General features: G+C 42.3%; 1 protein-coding gene across 1 annotated transcript; it reads left to right on the top strand.

Annotated features, from left to right (window-relative positions):
• Window positions 1–164: 164 nt before the first annotated feature.
• On the top strand, window positions 165–14,062 carry RAD17 (RAD17 checkpoint clamp loader component). The gene is made up of 16 exons (XM_085041788.1): window positions 165–222; window positions 2,260–2,541; window positions 3,206–3,289; window positions 3,961–4,117; window positions 4,586–4,722; window positions 5,468–5,520; window positions 5,614–5,739; window positions 5,823–5,892; window positions 6,515–6,626; window positions 8,631–8,825; window positions 9,279–9,364; window positions 9,670–9,816; window positions 10,275–10,421; window positions 11,154–11,274; window positions 12,028–12,085; window positions 13,561–14,062. The coding sequence occupies exons 1-16, from the start codon at window positions 190–192 to the stop codon at window positions 13,772–13,774; spliced, it is 2,022 nt and encodes a 673-aa protein (XP_084897914.1). The 5' UTR covers window positions 165–189; the 3' UTR covers window positions 13,775–14,062.
• The last annotated feature ends 531 nt before the right edge of the window (window positions 14,063–14,593 follow it).

The raw sequence follows: 14,593 nt of genomic DNA, 5'->3' as shown, positions 1-14,593 counted from the left end.
ACCGGGCAGACCGAGCAGCGCTCCCGCCGAGCGCCGGGCAGACCGGGCAGCGCTCCCGCCGAGCGCACCGGGCACACCGCCCCATCTCCCGGGCAGCGCTCCCGCCGAGCGCCGGCCCGCACCGAGCCCCGGGGCACGCAGCCCCAGCCCCGGGAGCGGGGGCCGCAGCGGAGCGCTCCCCGGGCGAGGATGTCCGGCAGCGGCCCGGGAAGGCCGGCGGAGGTGGGTCTGGCGCGGAGCTCTCGGTTCCTCCGTGCGGGCAGTCTGTCCTTTCCCGGGGGCTGCTCTGTGTTTTGCTGAGAGCTCTGGTTTGGGGTGGCTGTGTGCGGAAGGAAAGGGATTCCCTCCCTGTGTTCCTCGTGCGGAGGCACTGCGGGTGAGTCCCAAGCCCGGCCGAGCCCGCTGTGTGACAGTAGCGGTGCGGAGGCGCCGGGGCGCAGCGGGAGCTGCGGGCAGTTCACCAGACACGCTCCCGCCGGGTAGCCAGGTGCAGGAGCCATCCCCAAAAGCTCCCGCAAGCCCCGCTGCAGCCCCTCCCGGCTCTGCACACACCGCAGGGAGCAGTCTGGCTGCGGCTGCATCCATCCCAGCCCCAGGGCTGGTCACTTGTCCGTGTGGGAAGGATCGGACAGATGTCACTGAGCCCTGACACAGCAGGGTGGAGTCTGCCAAACCAGATATATTCTGCAAATGTATTTGATGATCGTCAGACAAAGAGATTTTAATCAGAATAATTCACTACACAGCGTAGGCACTCTAACCAGTGCTGCAGAGCACTGAAATATGAATGTACAAATATGGTTATCTCAAGAGTGGAAGTATGAAGTGAAGGCTGGCCTCGATGATCTTGGAGGTCTTCTCCAACCTCAATGATTCTGTGGTTCTGAATATTGAAGTAACTGTAGTAAAACCAGGAAAGCCAATTATTAAATAGAGGTTGATGTTTCTCACAGACTGTGGGCATTTGGCTGAGCCTTGAGCAGTGACCTTGAGGAGCAGCTCCACTCCAGGCAGGAATCTCTACACCTTCCAAGAAGGGAAATGTCAGGAGATGCTGCTGTTGAAGTGTGGGAATGGGCTTTTATAATCTGAGCTGCTGCCCTGTCAGTGAGATGTGCCCAGGCTGTGCCAGCTCAGCAGCTCTGGAGAAGTTCTCAGTGGTGTCGCTTGGTTGTTCCTTTCTCTGGGGATTTTACCAGCTCTGCCACAGCTGCAGCTCCCTGTCAGGATGCTGAACTTGGTGAGGGAGGAGTCAGGCTGGCTCCAGCATGATTCACCCCAAAAGCAGCCTGCCTGCCCTTCCTCAGTGACCACTGGGGGCTTTGCAAGCAGGGCCTTGTTGGAGCTGTTGCACTCAGTTTCAGGCAGAGCCTCCTGCTACACCCAGCTCTCAGACAGTGTTCTGCCTGCCAGCACTGTGCTGTGTTGGTGTATGAGGTGTGTACACTGTAGTTTCACAGCCCTTTTTGGGTGTTGTGTCTGTTTGTCACTCCCATGTTCACAGGGGCTGGTGGCATCCAGCCTGTTAGCCTTGCACTGAGAGGCTGCTGTGACCCTGTGTTGTTGGGGCTTTGGGAGGTGGCTCTGGGGGCAGCTCTGCAGCCCTGAACCAGCTGTGTGCTCCTCAAACCCAGAAGGGAGTGCTGCTGCTGTTACCAGCACCAGTCCTGGTCACTGCCAGCGAGCTCTGCCTCAGCCCGAGCTGCCCAGGGCAGCAAACACTCCCTGATTTGGTTGTGGTGCCTCACCAACTGTCCTCTGCCATCTATTTCTAACTTCTAAATACAAATGGTTGCATTGTAAATAGTAACGAAAAAGGGGAAAAAGTGCCACATACTGAAAACTACAGAGACAGTGTGAACATGACCTTCATGTAAGATTGGTCTGAGTAAGCTGATGCTACTTTTTCATTCTTTCTTAATACTGTAGTTTTGATGTGTGTTTGTGGAGTTCTCAACTTGTTCTGATTTGCCAGTTTGCTGCAAAATACTCCTGGCATGATGATGGTCTGGTTTTTTGGGTTTTTTTTAATGACTGAATAATCACAGCCCAGTTGTAGTTGGAGGCACCATAAAACCATCCAGTGCTACCCCCTGCCGTGGGCACAGACACCTCCCACTATCTGAGGTTGCTTCAAGTGCTGTCCAACCTGGCCTTGGGTACTGCATTGATAAAAATCTCCAATTTTCTAGAGCTAGCTGTGCCCAGCTGAGGGCAGAGGCATGCTGCATTACGACCAAAACGTTTATGTTTCTCCAGGTGACAGATTGGCTGGCAAATTCATTTGATGACTTCTTTGGAAACACAAGTATTCCCTCTTGTGCAGCTCCTGTGAAGCCACTGAAAGACATCTCTGGCAGAGGCCGTCGTCAGAAGCAGAAGAACCCGAGCGCCGTGCCAGAGAACAGCAAACCCAGAGCTCCTCCCAGGAAAAGAGCGAAGCCATCTGCTGTGGATCTGCCCTGTTCCAAGTCCAGGCAGAGCCAGAGCCAGTGCCAGGATGAGCTGCCGTGGGTGGAGAGATACAGACCTGAAACTCAGGTGCAGGAGCTCCTCCGAGTGCCACTCTATAGTGACATCACAGGGACACGTTTGCTTCTGTCCATAGCCTGCACTGCTCAGGCTCTCACCATACCCTGTTTTGGTAAAGCAAAAGGGCTCTGGGTCATTTATTCACTGCCAGACAGTGCATAAAGCCAGACTTCAGTGAGCTCTTTATCTGTAGGAGACACATGTTCCCCCAGGCTTCCTGAGACGTCGTTTCCTGTCATTCCACTTGTAAACTTTTGAACCAGTTACTGAATTCCAGAGACATCCAATAGTTCCAAGCACTGGGAAGACCCAGCTGTGTGGGATTTGCAGAAATTCCAAAAACCTGTGCAGTATTAGAGTAAAAATGTAAAAAGGACCAGCTCCAGCAATATCTATGAAGCATCTGGACATAAACAGACAAGGCTGTAGTGTTATTACTTATAGAATAATAAATAGCTCATTATTTCTGAACTACAAAGAATGGAATACTGAGTGTTTGAGGAAACAGGTTGATATGATCATCCTTAACTGTGCACACATGTAACTGCAACACACACCAACATGTCTGTTCATGTTTTAGTCAGCATTTTTCCTATTCTTATAATTAGAAACCAAGAGTTTAATATATAACTTTCACATGGTTTAGAACTTACATAACTTTCATTTGTTTCAGAATGACCTTGCTGTGCAAAAGAAGAAGATTGAAGAGGTTGAAACCTGGTTAAAAACACACATATTTCAGGGGCAACCAAAGCAGGTAAACTTGCTAAAATTAGCAGCTAGAGGCATTAAACCATAGAAACTGGATGCAATTTCAAGTTCAGAGAAAAACCTCACCTTAGAGAGATGGTGATTGTGTATCTTCAGCATTGTAAGCAATACTTTAGGAGCATAGATTAGAGCTTTTACGTTTGTTTTGAGCTTGTGTTGCTAGGAGGTGGATTCTGATTTTGCTCAGAAAAATAGTTTTCTGGCATCCAGTCATAAATCACAACTCTTCAGTAGGTGCTTGAAGCTGCATTTTTTGTCTCCCAGATTAATTTTTAAGTCTCTTGACAAATTTTCAGCTGCACTGAGCTGGTGTAACAGGATGTTTTTAATCTTGATTAGTAAGAGGCAATCTTATTCACAAGCACAAATTGCCAGCTTTGCCTAGTGTTTTCCAGAGCTGTCTGTTGTGTTGGCAGTCACATGCAGTTTATTTACCAGAGGCGTTAGGAATTGAGCAAAGCTCTCCGAGTCCTGGCCTGGTTCTCTTTGAATGTTCAGCAGGTGAATTAACAACATAAAATGTGTGACTCAGGTTTCACTGGGAGAGAGGATTGTTACCAGAAAAACTAAAGGAGAAATTCGACCAGTCTGCATCTTCAGCTGACTGTCAGTCTTTATTTATCACATTTGTGGCTATGTTTTGTACCTCTGTGTCAGGGTGGCTGTGTCTTGCTGCTGACTGGTCCTCCTGGCAGTGGAAAAACTGCAACTCTGCAAATTCTAGCCAAAGATCTTGGCCTTGAGGTGCAAGAATGGACCAATCCAGTCTCTTTAGACTTCACAAAGGAAGATCTGAGAAATAAGTTTGGCCATGGTAAGTATGTTGGGGTTTTTCTTTTTTTCCTTCCTATTTTTGTGGGTTTTGTATCCTGTATTTTTGCTGCTTTTCTGGCTGTCACATATAAAATCAGATCCACATCCATGTATGTCCATTCCTGAGTGTTTAATGAGAAATTTTCTGTTGCTTTTGTCTGGAAAGGGGTTTAGGTTTTTTACAGTGTCTACTCAAAAATAATTGACAACTCAAATCAGTATAGACAGCTCTGTAGTAGCCTGGATACAATTTGAACCAAATAAATGAAAAGAGGTAAGTGTCTTTGTCTGGGTCCTCCATTGAATTATACCCCTTTAAAAAGTCTGCTGTGTTTGTCACATGTTTGCCAAAGGGCTTGTTCAGTACTGCTCTCAGAAAATAGCATGGGTGGGTGTTAGTTCATGTGGGTATTGATATTTTACTTGATATAATATAGAATACATATTTTTAATTAGTTTTCTTTTTCAGACTCAGATTTTCATACGTTTCCGAGTCAGGCCCAAGCAGCTCTCTTTCAAGATTTTCTGTTAAGAGCAAATAAGTATAACAGACTTCAGATGCTTGGGGAGTCCTCAGAAAATGATAAAAAGCTTATTCTTATTGAAGTAAGTGAAAACTTGTGAAATGTGTTGAAAACAGTACCTTTTATTCTAATATTGACATGCTAACTAGCTTCAGATGCTGGATGGGTGTTTCCCAAAGTTACTCTGCTTTACTGCAGATGTGGTGTTCATTTTATTTTGAGGGTTTGGGAGCAGGAGCAGGACAAGGCTTTACTTATACTTGTGCAGAAGTGTGTTTTAATACCAATTTCTTCCTGAGGTTTTCTGAGAGGAATTTTAGAAATTGGTAGTCAGGTTGTCTGTAAACTTTAAAGACCAAACCAAGCAGAAATTCTGGCACAGTAATGTGATGTACTGTAGAATTCAGGAAGCAGAGTCTCATGTGCCTTGTCTTTATAAAGTCACCTTGTGTAGGTTCTCTCTCAGCTCACATGGGTGTCCTGCCCTCTTTCCCAATGGAGCTGCTGCCTGTAGTGATTGTCCTCCAGCTAAAACTCTTGTTCACAGGCAGTGTGATCACCCAAGGCTGTGTCTTAGGAAACAGAGACAGGCAGAAAACATTTCTTTTTAAATTATTGTTTTCTGTAATGAGACACACTGTACTTTAGGTTTGTTTCCCCCTTCTGCTCCTCTGCTTCTCGCCAGGGTCAGCTGTATTAAAATGTAGGTGACAGCAAGCAAACCAGCAATTAAAAATGTGTGGCAATGTAGTGCTTCATGATCATCAGTCTGTGGAAGAGAGTATTCACATCTGAATGTAATGACTGCAGTTCTTTGTTTTGCACAGGACATTCCTAACCAATTTTACCGAGAGCCTAGCAGTCTACATGAAATCCTCAGGTCAGTGGCAAATAAGTTACTAATTATCAGCTTTAGCCACCTGCAGTGAGCTGGAATTTGATTCTCATCTCACTTTGCTGTTTTGCAATCCAGGAGATTTGTTCGGACAAGCAGGTGCCCCCTGGTCTTTATAATCTCAGATAACTTCAGTGGAGACAGCAACCAGAGGTCACTGTTCCCCACGGAAATTGTAGAGGAGTTGTGTATAGTCAGTATTAGGTAAGATCTTTTATCTCATTAACACATGGTTCAAATAACTGAGAATTTAGAAACTAAATTTTTTTTTTTATGAAATTCAACAGTTTCAAGCCCATAGCTCCAACAAATATGATGAAAGTTCTTAATCGAATAGCTGCAGCAGAAGCCAGTATGGTAAGTTGTCAAAGCTGATGATTTCTTGTGCAGTGCTGGGACCAAAAGATTTCCCACTTTTATATATGAAATGTTATTTTTGTTTCTGTATTTATTTGATTTTTGATAGCAGAGCCCTACATCTCCCTAAAAACCCATTCTCCCGTGGCTACAGAAAGCAAGGAACAAGCTGGAAAGATACACTGTTTCTAAGATTACTGTCATTTGATCTGTGGTCTGAGTCTACAAAGTTACTTCCAAGATTTACTCTGTTTATTACAGTAACTATATAAATGAAACAAGTAATGGGAAGATACATAATCTCCTTTGTATTCCTCAGGGCAAGAGGTCATGAACCTAAATTCTGTATTATTCCTGAAGTGTTTTGATTACAATCAAGTATCATATTGAGTGGCACCTTGCAAAGAGTTACATGGATTTTTCTCTTTAATATTGCCATATAAAGTGTGACAATTTCCTTAAATGGATTTAGTTTTTTAAAGTTTGCAGTATTACATGGTTTGAGCACGTGGTGGATACTCATGGCTGTTTATGGTGTGTGTCAGAGGTGGGATCCCATAGCCATGTTCAAATACTCCTTTTCCTGCTTTTTTGTTGTTTTTAATGCTGTTTTTCCATGTAGAACAGAGAGAAGAATTACAGCCTTGATAGAACTTCTCTGGAATTGATTTGCAAAGGTTGTTCAGGCGACATTAGAAGTGCAATAAACAGCCTTCAGTTTTCCTCTATGAAAGGTAAAAAACTATGGTTTGGTTAAGTGAAGTGATACTTTGACTATTTCTGCTGAAAACATGTTCTGTTCACAGTTGCAGCGGAGTTGGGTGAGTTGCAAAAACATTGTTGACACGCATCTGTGCAGCAGGAATAAACACAGGATGTGTGGGGGAGTGAGTGGGGCTCAGCTGCTGCAGGCTGGGGTTAAACCACGACGTGTGCATGTGCTCACGTAGTTTAATGAAGTACCCTCTTTTCTGCCTGGTATCTCTGCTACTTGTGTTTCCTGTTGAAAGTTTTTATGGTGCAACCTTAGTTTAAAATGGATATTTTCATTGGTTGGTTGTTGCATTTCCTAAACTGCTTATTTTACAGGCATTTTACGTGTCAGTAATTGTAAAGGAACCGATGTATGTGCATTTTTAAAAGCAGTACTCTGGCATATGTTTTTCATTCTAAGGACTGTGAAATGGTGGCATCATTTATATTCAACTTTAGAAATAAGGAAACATACTCATCAATTGTCTTCTGCTAAATGTGGTAGAGCTAGCAATGATACTGTTCCTGTCACACATTTTTTTCCTCCCATTTGCTTTGCAAATAGAAAATGTGCTCATGGAATGCAAGACTAAAGATAGTTTCAAGTCACTTCTTTAAGAGGGAGGGTTGTACTTTCAGTTTTAGGGTATATTGAAATTAACTGGGCAGTGTTAGTTACATTGCACAAGGCAGAGAGTAAAGTTTCTACATTTAACTTGCAGATGTTGAAGGTAAATTATTCCAATGATGTCTTCAGGTATACCAAGATTTGATTATTCTGTGTTAATCCAAAAAATAGAGAATTGCTCTCACTGTGACCATTATGCCATTAGTATGAATGAATAGTAACTTGGTGATGATCTGAGAAAAGCTTACAGTCTCTCACTGCTGGACACATCCTCCAGAAACTCTAAATAATCTTACAATAACTAGTTTGGTTAATTTTTAAAAAGTTAACTTGGAAATGTAAAACCATGAGAGTTAGAACTTGGGAGAAAACAAAGGCATCTATTGGAATCATATTCTGAAGTCTGAGCACAGTGAACATTATCCTCTAGCATTTTCTCTAACACTGAGAAGGTGTTTGAACAGAACATCTTTAGTTGTGCAGGTATTTCAGTGAGGTGAATGACGGGTAGCTAGTGATACTTTGCAAGTTTGGGAGACACCCCATCTCCTCCTTGGTCTCCTGAGCATGCAGCATTTGTTTTTATTTCTTCACGTGTGTATGTATGCAAGCACAGCTGATACATTGACTTTGTAACACTATTGATGGGTAAAACAGATCCATGGTAACTGTGGGAGAAAAGAAAAATAAATACCTAAGGGATAATTTCTCTTAGCTCAATAAAGAACATTCAAATGTCACAAAATCGAAAATTGGGTGGAATTTTTTAAGTTTATAAACGTAGAGTAGAATAAGGATTTTATTTCATGAAGCTCAAAACTTTGTGGAAGATAGCAGGCTGTTGGAAGAATCATCTAAATGAAAGGTTTTCTTTGCTACCCTGTATTTCAGGGTGAGTATTGTACAGATCATGCCAGTAGAAGACAAATAGATAAGTAAACAGGATGTAACTGAAATAACAGGATGCAACTGAAATGTAATTTACATGCATTTGTACTTGTGCCTTACAAAGGTGAAATTCTAAACATGGTCAAGTGGGGAATGCATCAGAGCTAGAAGGGATAAGCCTGAATGCTTTTTTTAAGGACAGCTGTTTATTGTTCCAAAAAGTACTTGGTACCTCAGCTGTGGCTTAAGGGACAGAAGTGGAATGAAAATAATGAATGATGTTAATTTTGGTGACTGGGTTCTGTTCCAAATAAATGAGTTCTCTATTAGTGCTCCCATTTATATAACCCTTTCTGTTCTTTTCATTATTGCTGTTTGTTCACGTAGAACATTAGCAGTAGCAACATAATAGAAAACCTCTGCAGATTCCTGTACTTTGTCTTGATTTTATTTCTTATTTTATTGGTAGACTGCTCATTGGAGAAAGAATTTTGGTCAAAGAAGAAAAAGAGCTCCACAATAAAATGTGAGGAAGCAGGAATATCCAAAGTAAGAAAGAAAAGTAAATGTGATACCTCAGAAGACCAGGACATACAAGCTATTGGTGGCAAAGATGCATCTATCTTTCTTTTCCATGCTCTGGGGAAAATAATTTATTGCAAAAGTAAGAAAACTTTGACTTATTCTGCCTTTCAGTGGGCAAAGCATGTCAGCTGCTAATAGCTGGAGTTGCTAAAGCAAGGCTTCGGATGGCCTTTGTCTGGGATGTTTGATCAGTAACAGCAGTATAAAATCGGATGAGTCAGGGTCCCTCATGCCACTGGCTGTGCACATTTTGGTAGTAATTCACAGTACTGGCTCCAACACCAACTGCGGAGAAGTACTGAGGTGAAGAAAATAAGTAGATTAAATAATTAGATTAAATTTATTGTATGAATCTTAGTGCAACTTACTGTGTGTTGATGACTATGTAATATCGACTGTAATAATTAAGTACTTGTGCCTGTGCCAGAACTTTCTGGGAACTGAAAATGCTATAATTTAGCTGCTGGTGGAGCTGACAGGTGCTAACAACATTTCTGAACATAAAGACTAAAGAGTGTGCAATCCTTTGCAGGAGAAGCAGTGTCAGAAGCAGAATCTCCTCAGCTGCCTGCTCACCTGTCCGAGCACCGTCGGGACACCTTGCTCATTCAGCCTGAGGTACTGCTGCAATGGCTCCCTGAGTTCAGCTGGGTTTGAGACAGACCAGGCTCTTAAGGGATTGCTGCAAGTTCTCAGTCACATTGCTTTTGTAACTGATCTCAGTTGGTGTGTATTCAGTCTGTCTGAGTTACAGAATAACTCATCTGGAAAGCACCACTGGGGCAAAACAGCTCCTTGTATCTGAGTGTTGCCGGACAGATCTTGTGTTGCAGCTGCCTCACCTAGACAGATCACAGCTTTTTACATGTAGGATCCTTTTCTTTATCCACCTGTAAAATCTGAATTTTCCTTCTTCCTAACAGGATGTTGTGGAAAAATCACATATGCCTGGAAGCATGTTCAATCTATACCTTCACCAGAACTACGTGGACTTTTTTTCTGATATAGATGATGTGGTGAGAGCCAGTGAATATTTGAGCACTGCTGATGTCATTTGCAGTGACTGGAGTGTAAGTGTCATCTTTTCATAGGCATCCATTTGTTTTCAAGGACTTTGACATTGAGCATGATTGTCACTGCATTTTTGAATATTTGATGCACACTTAGGGTTGAGTTTAATTATGAATTAATGAATTGTTAATGAATGCTAAAGTACATCAGATGCCGAAGAGATGCAGAGGCAATGTTTTGTCCAGCTGCTATCAGCATTTTATTATAGTGCTGTTTGTAGGATATTCTACACAGTATTTTTGAGTAGATTATGTTCATGCTAACAATTTATGCAAGTCCCTATGTCTTTTCCCTGTAGGAATCAGGCTATTTCTTTTTTTGCTCAGCTGCTTTGAACAAACGTTTCACAGTAATCTAAACTTTGAAATGCTGTGCATGTTGTGCCACTGCAGTTACTGAGTGCGTTTCAGTTCAGATGAGCTCCTCAGGCTCACACAAGTTCCAATTTCTGTCTTAGACACGGCTTGTGATGGAGACCTACAGTGCCTCTGTGGCTACCCGAGGGGTGATCCACTCCAACACATCCAGAGCCTTTGCCCACCAGCAGGGGGGAATGGGGTTCCGACCCTTGCATAAACCCCAGTGGTTTTTGATCAACAAAAAGGTAAATCCTTGATTTTTTTTTTTTTAATTTTTTTCCTAAGATATGACTATTGAGTAGCACAGATGAAATTTCATCATAGTGCTAAACTTGTCAAATACCCTGTTTTGATACAATCTGCTTCTAAAAAGCACTTGCTTGAGGAGCAGTTTGCATCACTCTGTTAGTGTAAAAAAAAAAAGAATTGGAGGCCTCTGATAAAGTCTGATTCCTTTGTCCAAGCTGGCATACTCCTGGGAGAGTTAATCCTAAATTAAGAGAGAGAGAATTGGTGTTGAAATACTATTAAGTGTTTCTAGAATTAAGTTTGGGTTTGTGCACTTTAAAGCACATTGAACTGCTATGTAAATGTAACAAATTTCTGCTGTTATGGTTTATGTGTTTATCAGAAATAGCTTGTTCAGGAGATACAGCAGGTCTTGGCATTTTTTTACATTTGAACTGATAGTTCTCTAGTTGGCCTCAATGGGTAGGGAATTCTGTAATCAATATTTATTTTTTTTTAAATTTTAATGCCCAGTAAAGGGCAAAAATGAAGGATTTTACCATTTTTATGATTGATATATGTTAACTGTGTATCTTTTCTTCTGGTCTCATTTTTCAGTAGCTTGTGAGTAGTCATCCTGTAGCAGGCAGGAAGAAAATCTGTGTTATAGCTACGTGAATAATGTTTTATCTGTTTTTTTCACTTGTGTTTCTTGCCCTGCTCCTGCCACACCCCCCCAACTCTTACAGTATCAGGAAAATTGCCTTGCTGCAAAATCTCTATTTTCAAGCTTCTGTTTACCACCTGAGTGCCTTCAGACAGAACTGCTGCCTTATCTTGCTATGTTAGCAAACCCAATGAGAAACCAAGGTAAGATGGGTGCAACTCTTGATCTTGGACTCTTTCTGCAATTGAAACATACTGGCAGATTTCATTAGCCAGAATGCCAATCCTGCCTGTGCTTTTACCTCAGTACAAAAGATTCTCAGAGTGAATGTTATATAGGTGATGCCCAAAGATGCTTCCAGTACCACAGCCAAAATTAAAGCTGCCCTAGTAGGCTGTCAAACTTTACTAATTAAGTTGCTCTCTAGGCTTAGGGCTTCTGTTGTATTGCTGCAGGATTTGATGAGAAGAGTTTACTGATAACTTTGCAGTAACATCAGCAGACTTACAATGCTTTTCAAAGCCTTTCAGAGATAAAGGAAGCAAAAATCAAGTTTGCAGTGTATTAAAAAAAGTTAAATCTGAGATAATCCGTTAGCAGAGAAACTTGCTTTGTGTGGTGTATAATGCAAAAAATACTACTTAGACAGCTGGGTCACTTATGCTATTAAGTGTTCTTAATAAAAAGCATCATGTCTTAACTAAGGCCTTGACATCAGGATGAGTGAATTGTAGGCTGTGGAATAATAGCTCTACGTGATAAATACACAGGAGATAAAGGTCAGGAGTTTGGGGGTTTGTAAGCAGGCCATCTATAAATATGTTTTGGTATCTAAAGTACTTAAAATATATACAGGAATACTCGACTAAGGTCACTAATTGTTTATTTTCCATTATGTTAAATTGTCTGTTCATTATGATGTACCTAATGTGACAGTGGTGGTTCTTTGTTCTTAGCTCAGATTGCTTTTATCCAAGATGTGGGGAGGCTGCCACTGAAAAGACATTTTGGGAGGTAAGCTGAACTTCAGTCTGTACTCAAAGAAAGTGAGACTGTGTTACTGTAAATATGAAGGGGAAGAACCTGTTCATAGAGAACCCTTTCATCACATATGTCTGTGATGTGACATTCCCTCAGCAGGATAATTTTCCCCCTTTTTCCAGTTCAAATCTATTTATCATTACAATGTTGTAGCAGTGTTTTTACTCAGGTCTTGCTTTTAATCCTTGTTCAGCTTTCTTTTGCATTGTATCAAATACTAGCTCTGTCCTAGCTATGTGTGTATCTCTAGTGCATGATCTGAATAAAATACTTTCTTTACAATTGAAGACATTTATGTGAGAATAGAAGTGAATTAATGCAGAGAGATTAGTGCCTTTTGCCTATTTAATCTGAGACAAAACAATCTGGAAGATTGATAGAACATTCTGTGTTCACCTGAGTGTCAGCAGTGTAAGAAAGTGCAATGTGGAATTGTTCTTACTTCCTTTGAAGAAACTGTACTGTGGAAAGACAAAGGATTTTAAAAAGTGTATTTGATCTATAGTTATTTAATCTAAAATTAGATAACTGCACTGGTTTTATTTTGTAGGAGTTTTACTTACAAGGCTACTTGGAGTAAACCTTTTTTCAGAATGCACAGGTTTTAGTTGGGCTACAGCTAAGGAATACTGAAACCCCATTTTCCCTGTGAGACTGCAGTGTCCTCACGGGCTGTGTGTGCAGGGCTCAGGGGTGACATGGCATGAGGTGCTCTGTTGTGATTCTCTGGAGCTCTCTGAATCACAGCCTTCAATTACACCAGGAGAGCCTCACTTACACTTCTATAGCTCTGATACCTCTGCAATTTAAGAAGTGTTTTAATTGCTCTGTTTCTAGCAAAGAATCAGGTTCGTAGCTGCAATGAGACAAACTCTGTCATCTAACAAGGACAGAGTGTGTTCAAGCATCTGACAAAGCATCTCCTGCTTGTCCCTGGTGATGCTGCACAGTTTAACTGTGAATTTCCAAGCTGTATTTCCAAAAACCACGCTGCTCCCCAGCTGTTGTATTAAAAGCCATTTTGGTTGCTAGTCAGGAGGAAGGAGAGTGTCCCTAAGGGGTGTATTTCTTTGTAATCCCTCTGGTCTGAGCTACAGAGTATAAAGCTTCTCAGATTAATTGTAACTTCCTTGTCCCTTTCAAGTTTCCCTGCAGCATACCTTTGAATACTGACATTTTGTATCTGCAGTAATAAATTGGGGGTGTATCACTAAAAGTCTGATCTGACGGGTAACTTCCTGCTGAAAGCCCTGTCGTCCTTTTCCATCTGTTCAGTGTGCTGGAACCGTAGTACAGAGAAATGTAGGTATTTGCTTCCTTCAGAAATCCTGATAGAGAATAACGTGGGGTATTGAACAGTCCCTAAAGTGCCTCTGTCAGAGGCAATAAGGTTTTGTTTGCAGCGCTGGCTGTGAGAGATCAGCCCAGCTGCACTGGTGCTTTTGCAGGCTAAAGCTGGAAGCTCTGGGTGACAAAGACCCTGGGGTGCCAGAGCTGTTGCGCCAGGATGGGGATGGTGCCGATGGGGATCCCGAGGGGCTCCAGCTCCCCTCCAGCCAGTCCAGCGGGAGTGACCTGCCCGGCAGCCAGCCCCAGCCTGTCGCAGCTCAGGCCATCCTGGAGGACGAGGAATTAAAAATTGAGGAATATGACAGTGACTGAGAGACCAGGACACACCCACGGCCGTGCCCAAGGATTCACGTGCTGCAAAGGCTTTGGCTGAAGAGCGTGGTCTGCCCAGCAGTGCTGCTCCCAGGAGGGCTGGGAGCCAAGTCTGGAGCTGCTGTGTGAGCAACGAGACAGCCCTTGGCATCCTCCTCGCTCTGCAGGGTCAGCCTGAGCTGAGCACTAAGGTACAAGCTATTTCCTGCCTCTCCTGAGCCATGCAATCGCCTTAGGGCGAGAACAAGAGAGAAATAAATGACTGAAGTCAGTTTGAAAGAGACTATAGATTAGCAGTGTCAGTCTTAAGTTATTTTTATTTTTTTACACATTTTAATTTACTTTGCAGTTTTGCAGTGACCTCCTGAGTATGCATTCCGTAAGCATTTGAAGGGTTTATTCAAACTCACACTTTGAAAAAAGCTGCTGTTTGGAATTTCAGCCCTTCTTCAAAGAGGAGGCTGAAATTTACACCTAAAAAGTTTAATGTTACATACTGATGATGTAAGGAAAACTCCTACTGTATTAATACTGTTTTGTACTCTGCCTTACAGAAGACATAAAAAAGATTTTCATGTCTTTATAAGTTGAGCATATGTTGTACCACAGATTGTTTTGTATTCCTCTTAGAAAGATATTTTCATACCTTTTGGAGGGGAAAAGGCAACAATAGAGTGTAAGTTGTACTTTGCAGGAAGTTAAGTGTGTAATGTGCAGTTTTTCTTTTTGAGTCACAGTTGTGCTGGGGGAAACAGTGTTCCTGTGTTTAGTAACTGACACATGATCGAGTGCTGTGCTTAGTAATACCACAGCAGTGAG

The sequence above is a fragment of the Lichenostomus cassidix genome, chromosome Z, assembly GCF_008360975.1.
Source record: "Lichenostomus cassidix isolate B80296 chromosome Z, HeHo_3.0, whole genome shotgun sequence".
Lineage (NCBI taxonomy): Eukaryota > Metazoa > Chordata > Aves > Passeriformes > Meliphagidae > Lichenostomus > Lichenostomus cassidix.
The sequence above is the reverse complement of the archived record's forward strand: the minus strand, read 5'-3'. Positions and strand labels throughout refer to the sequence as shown.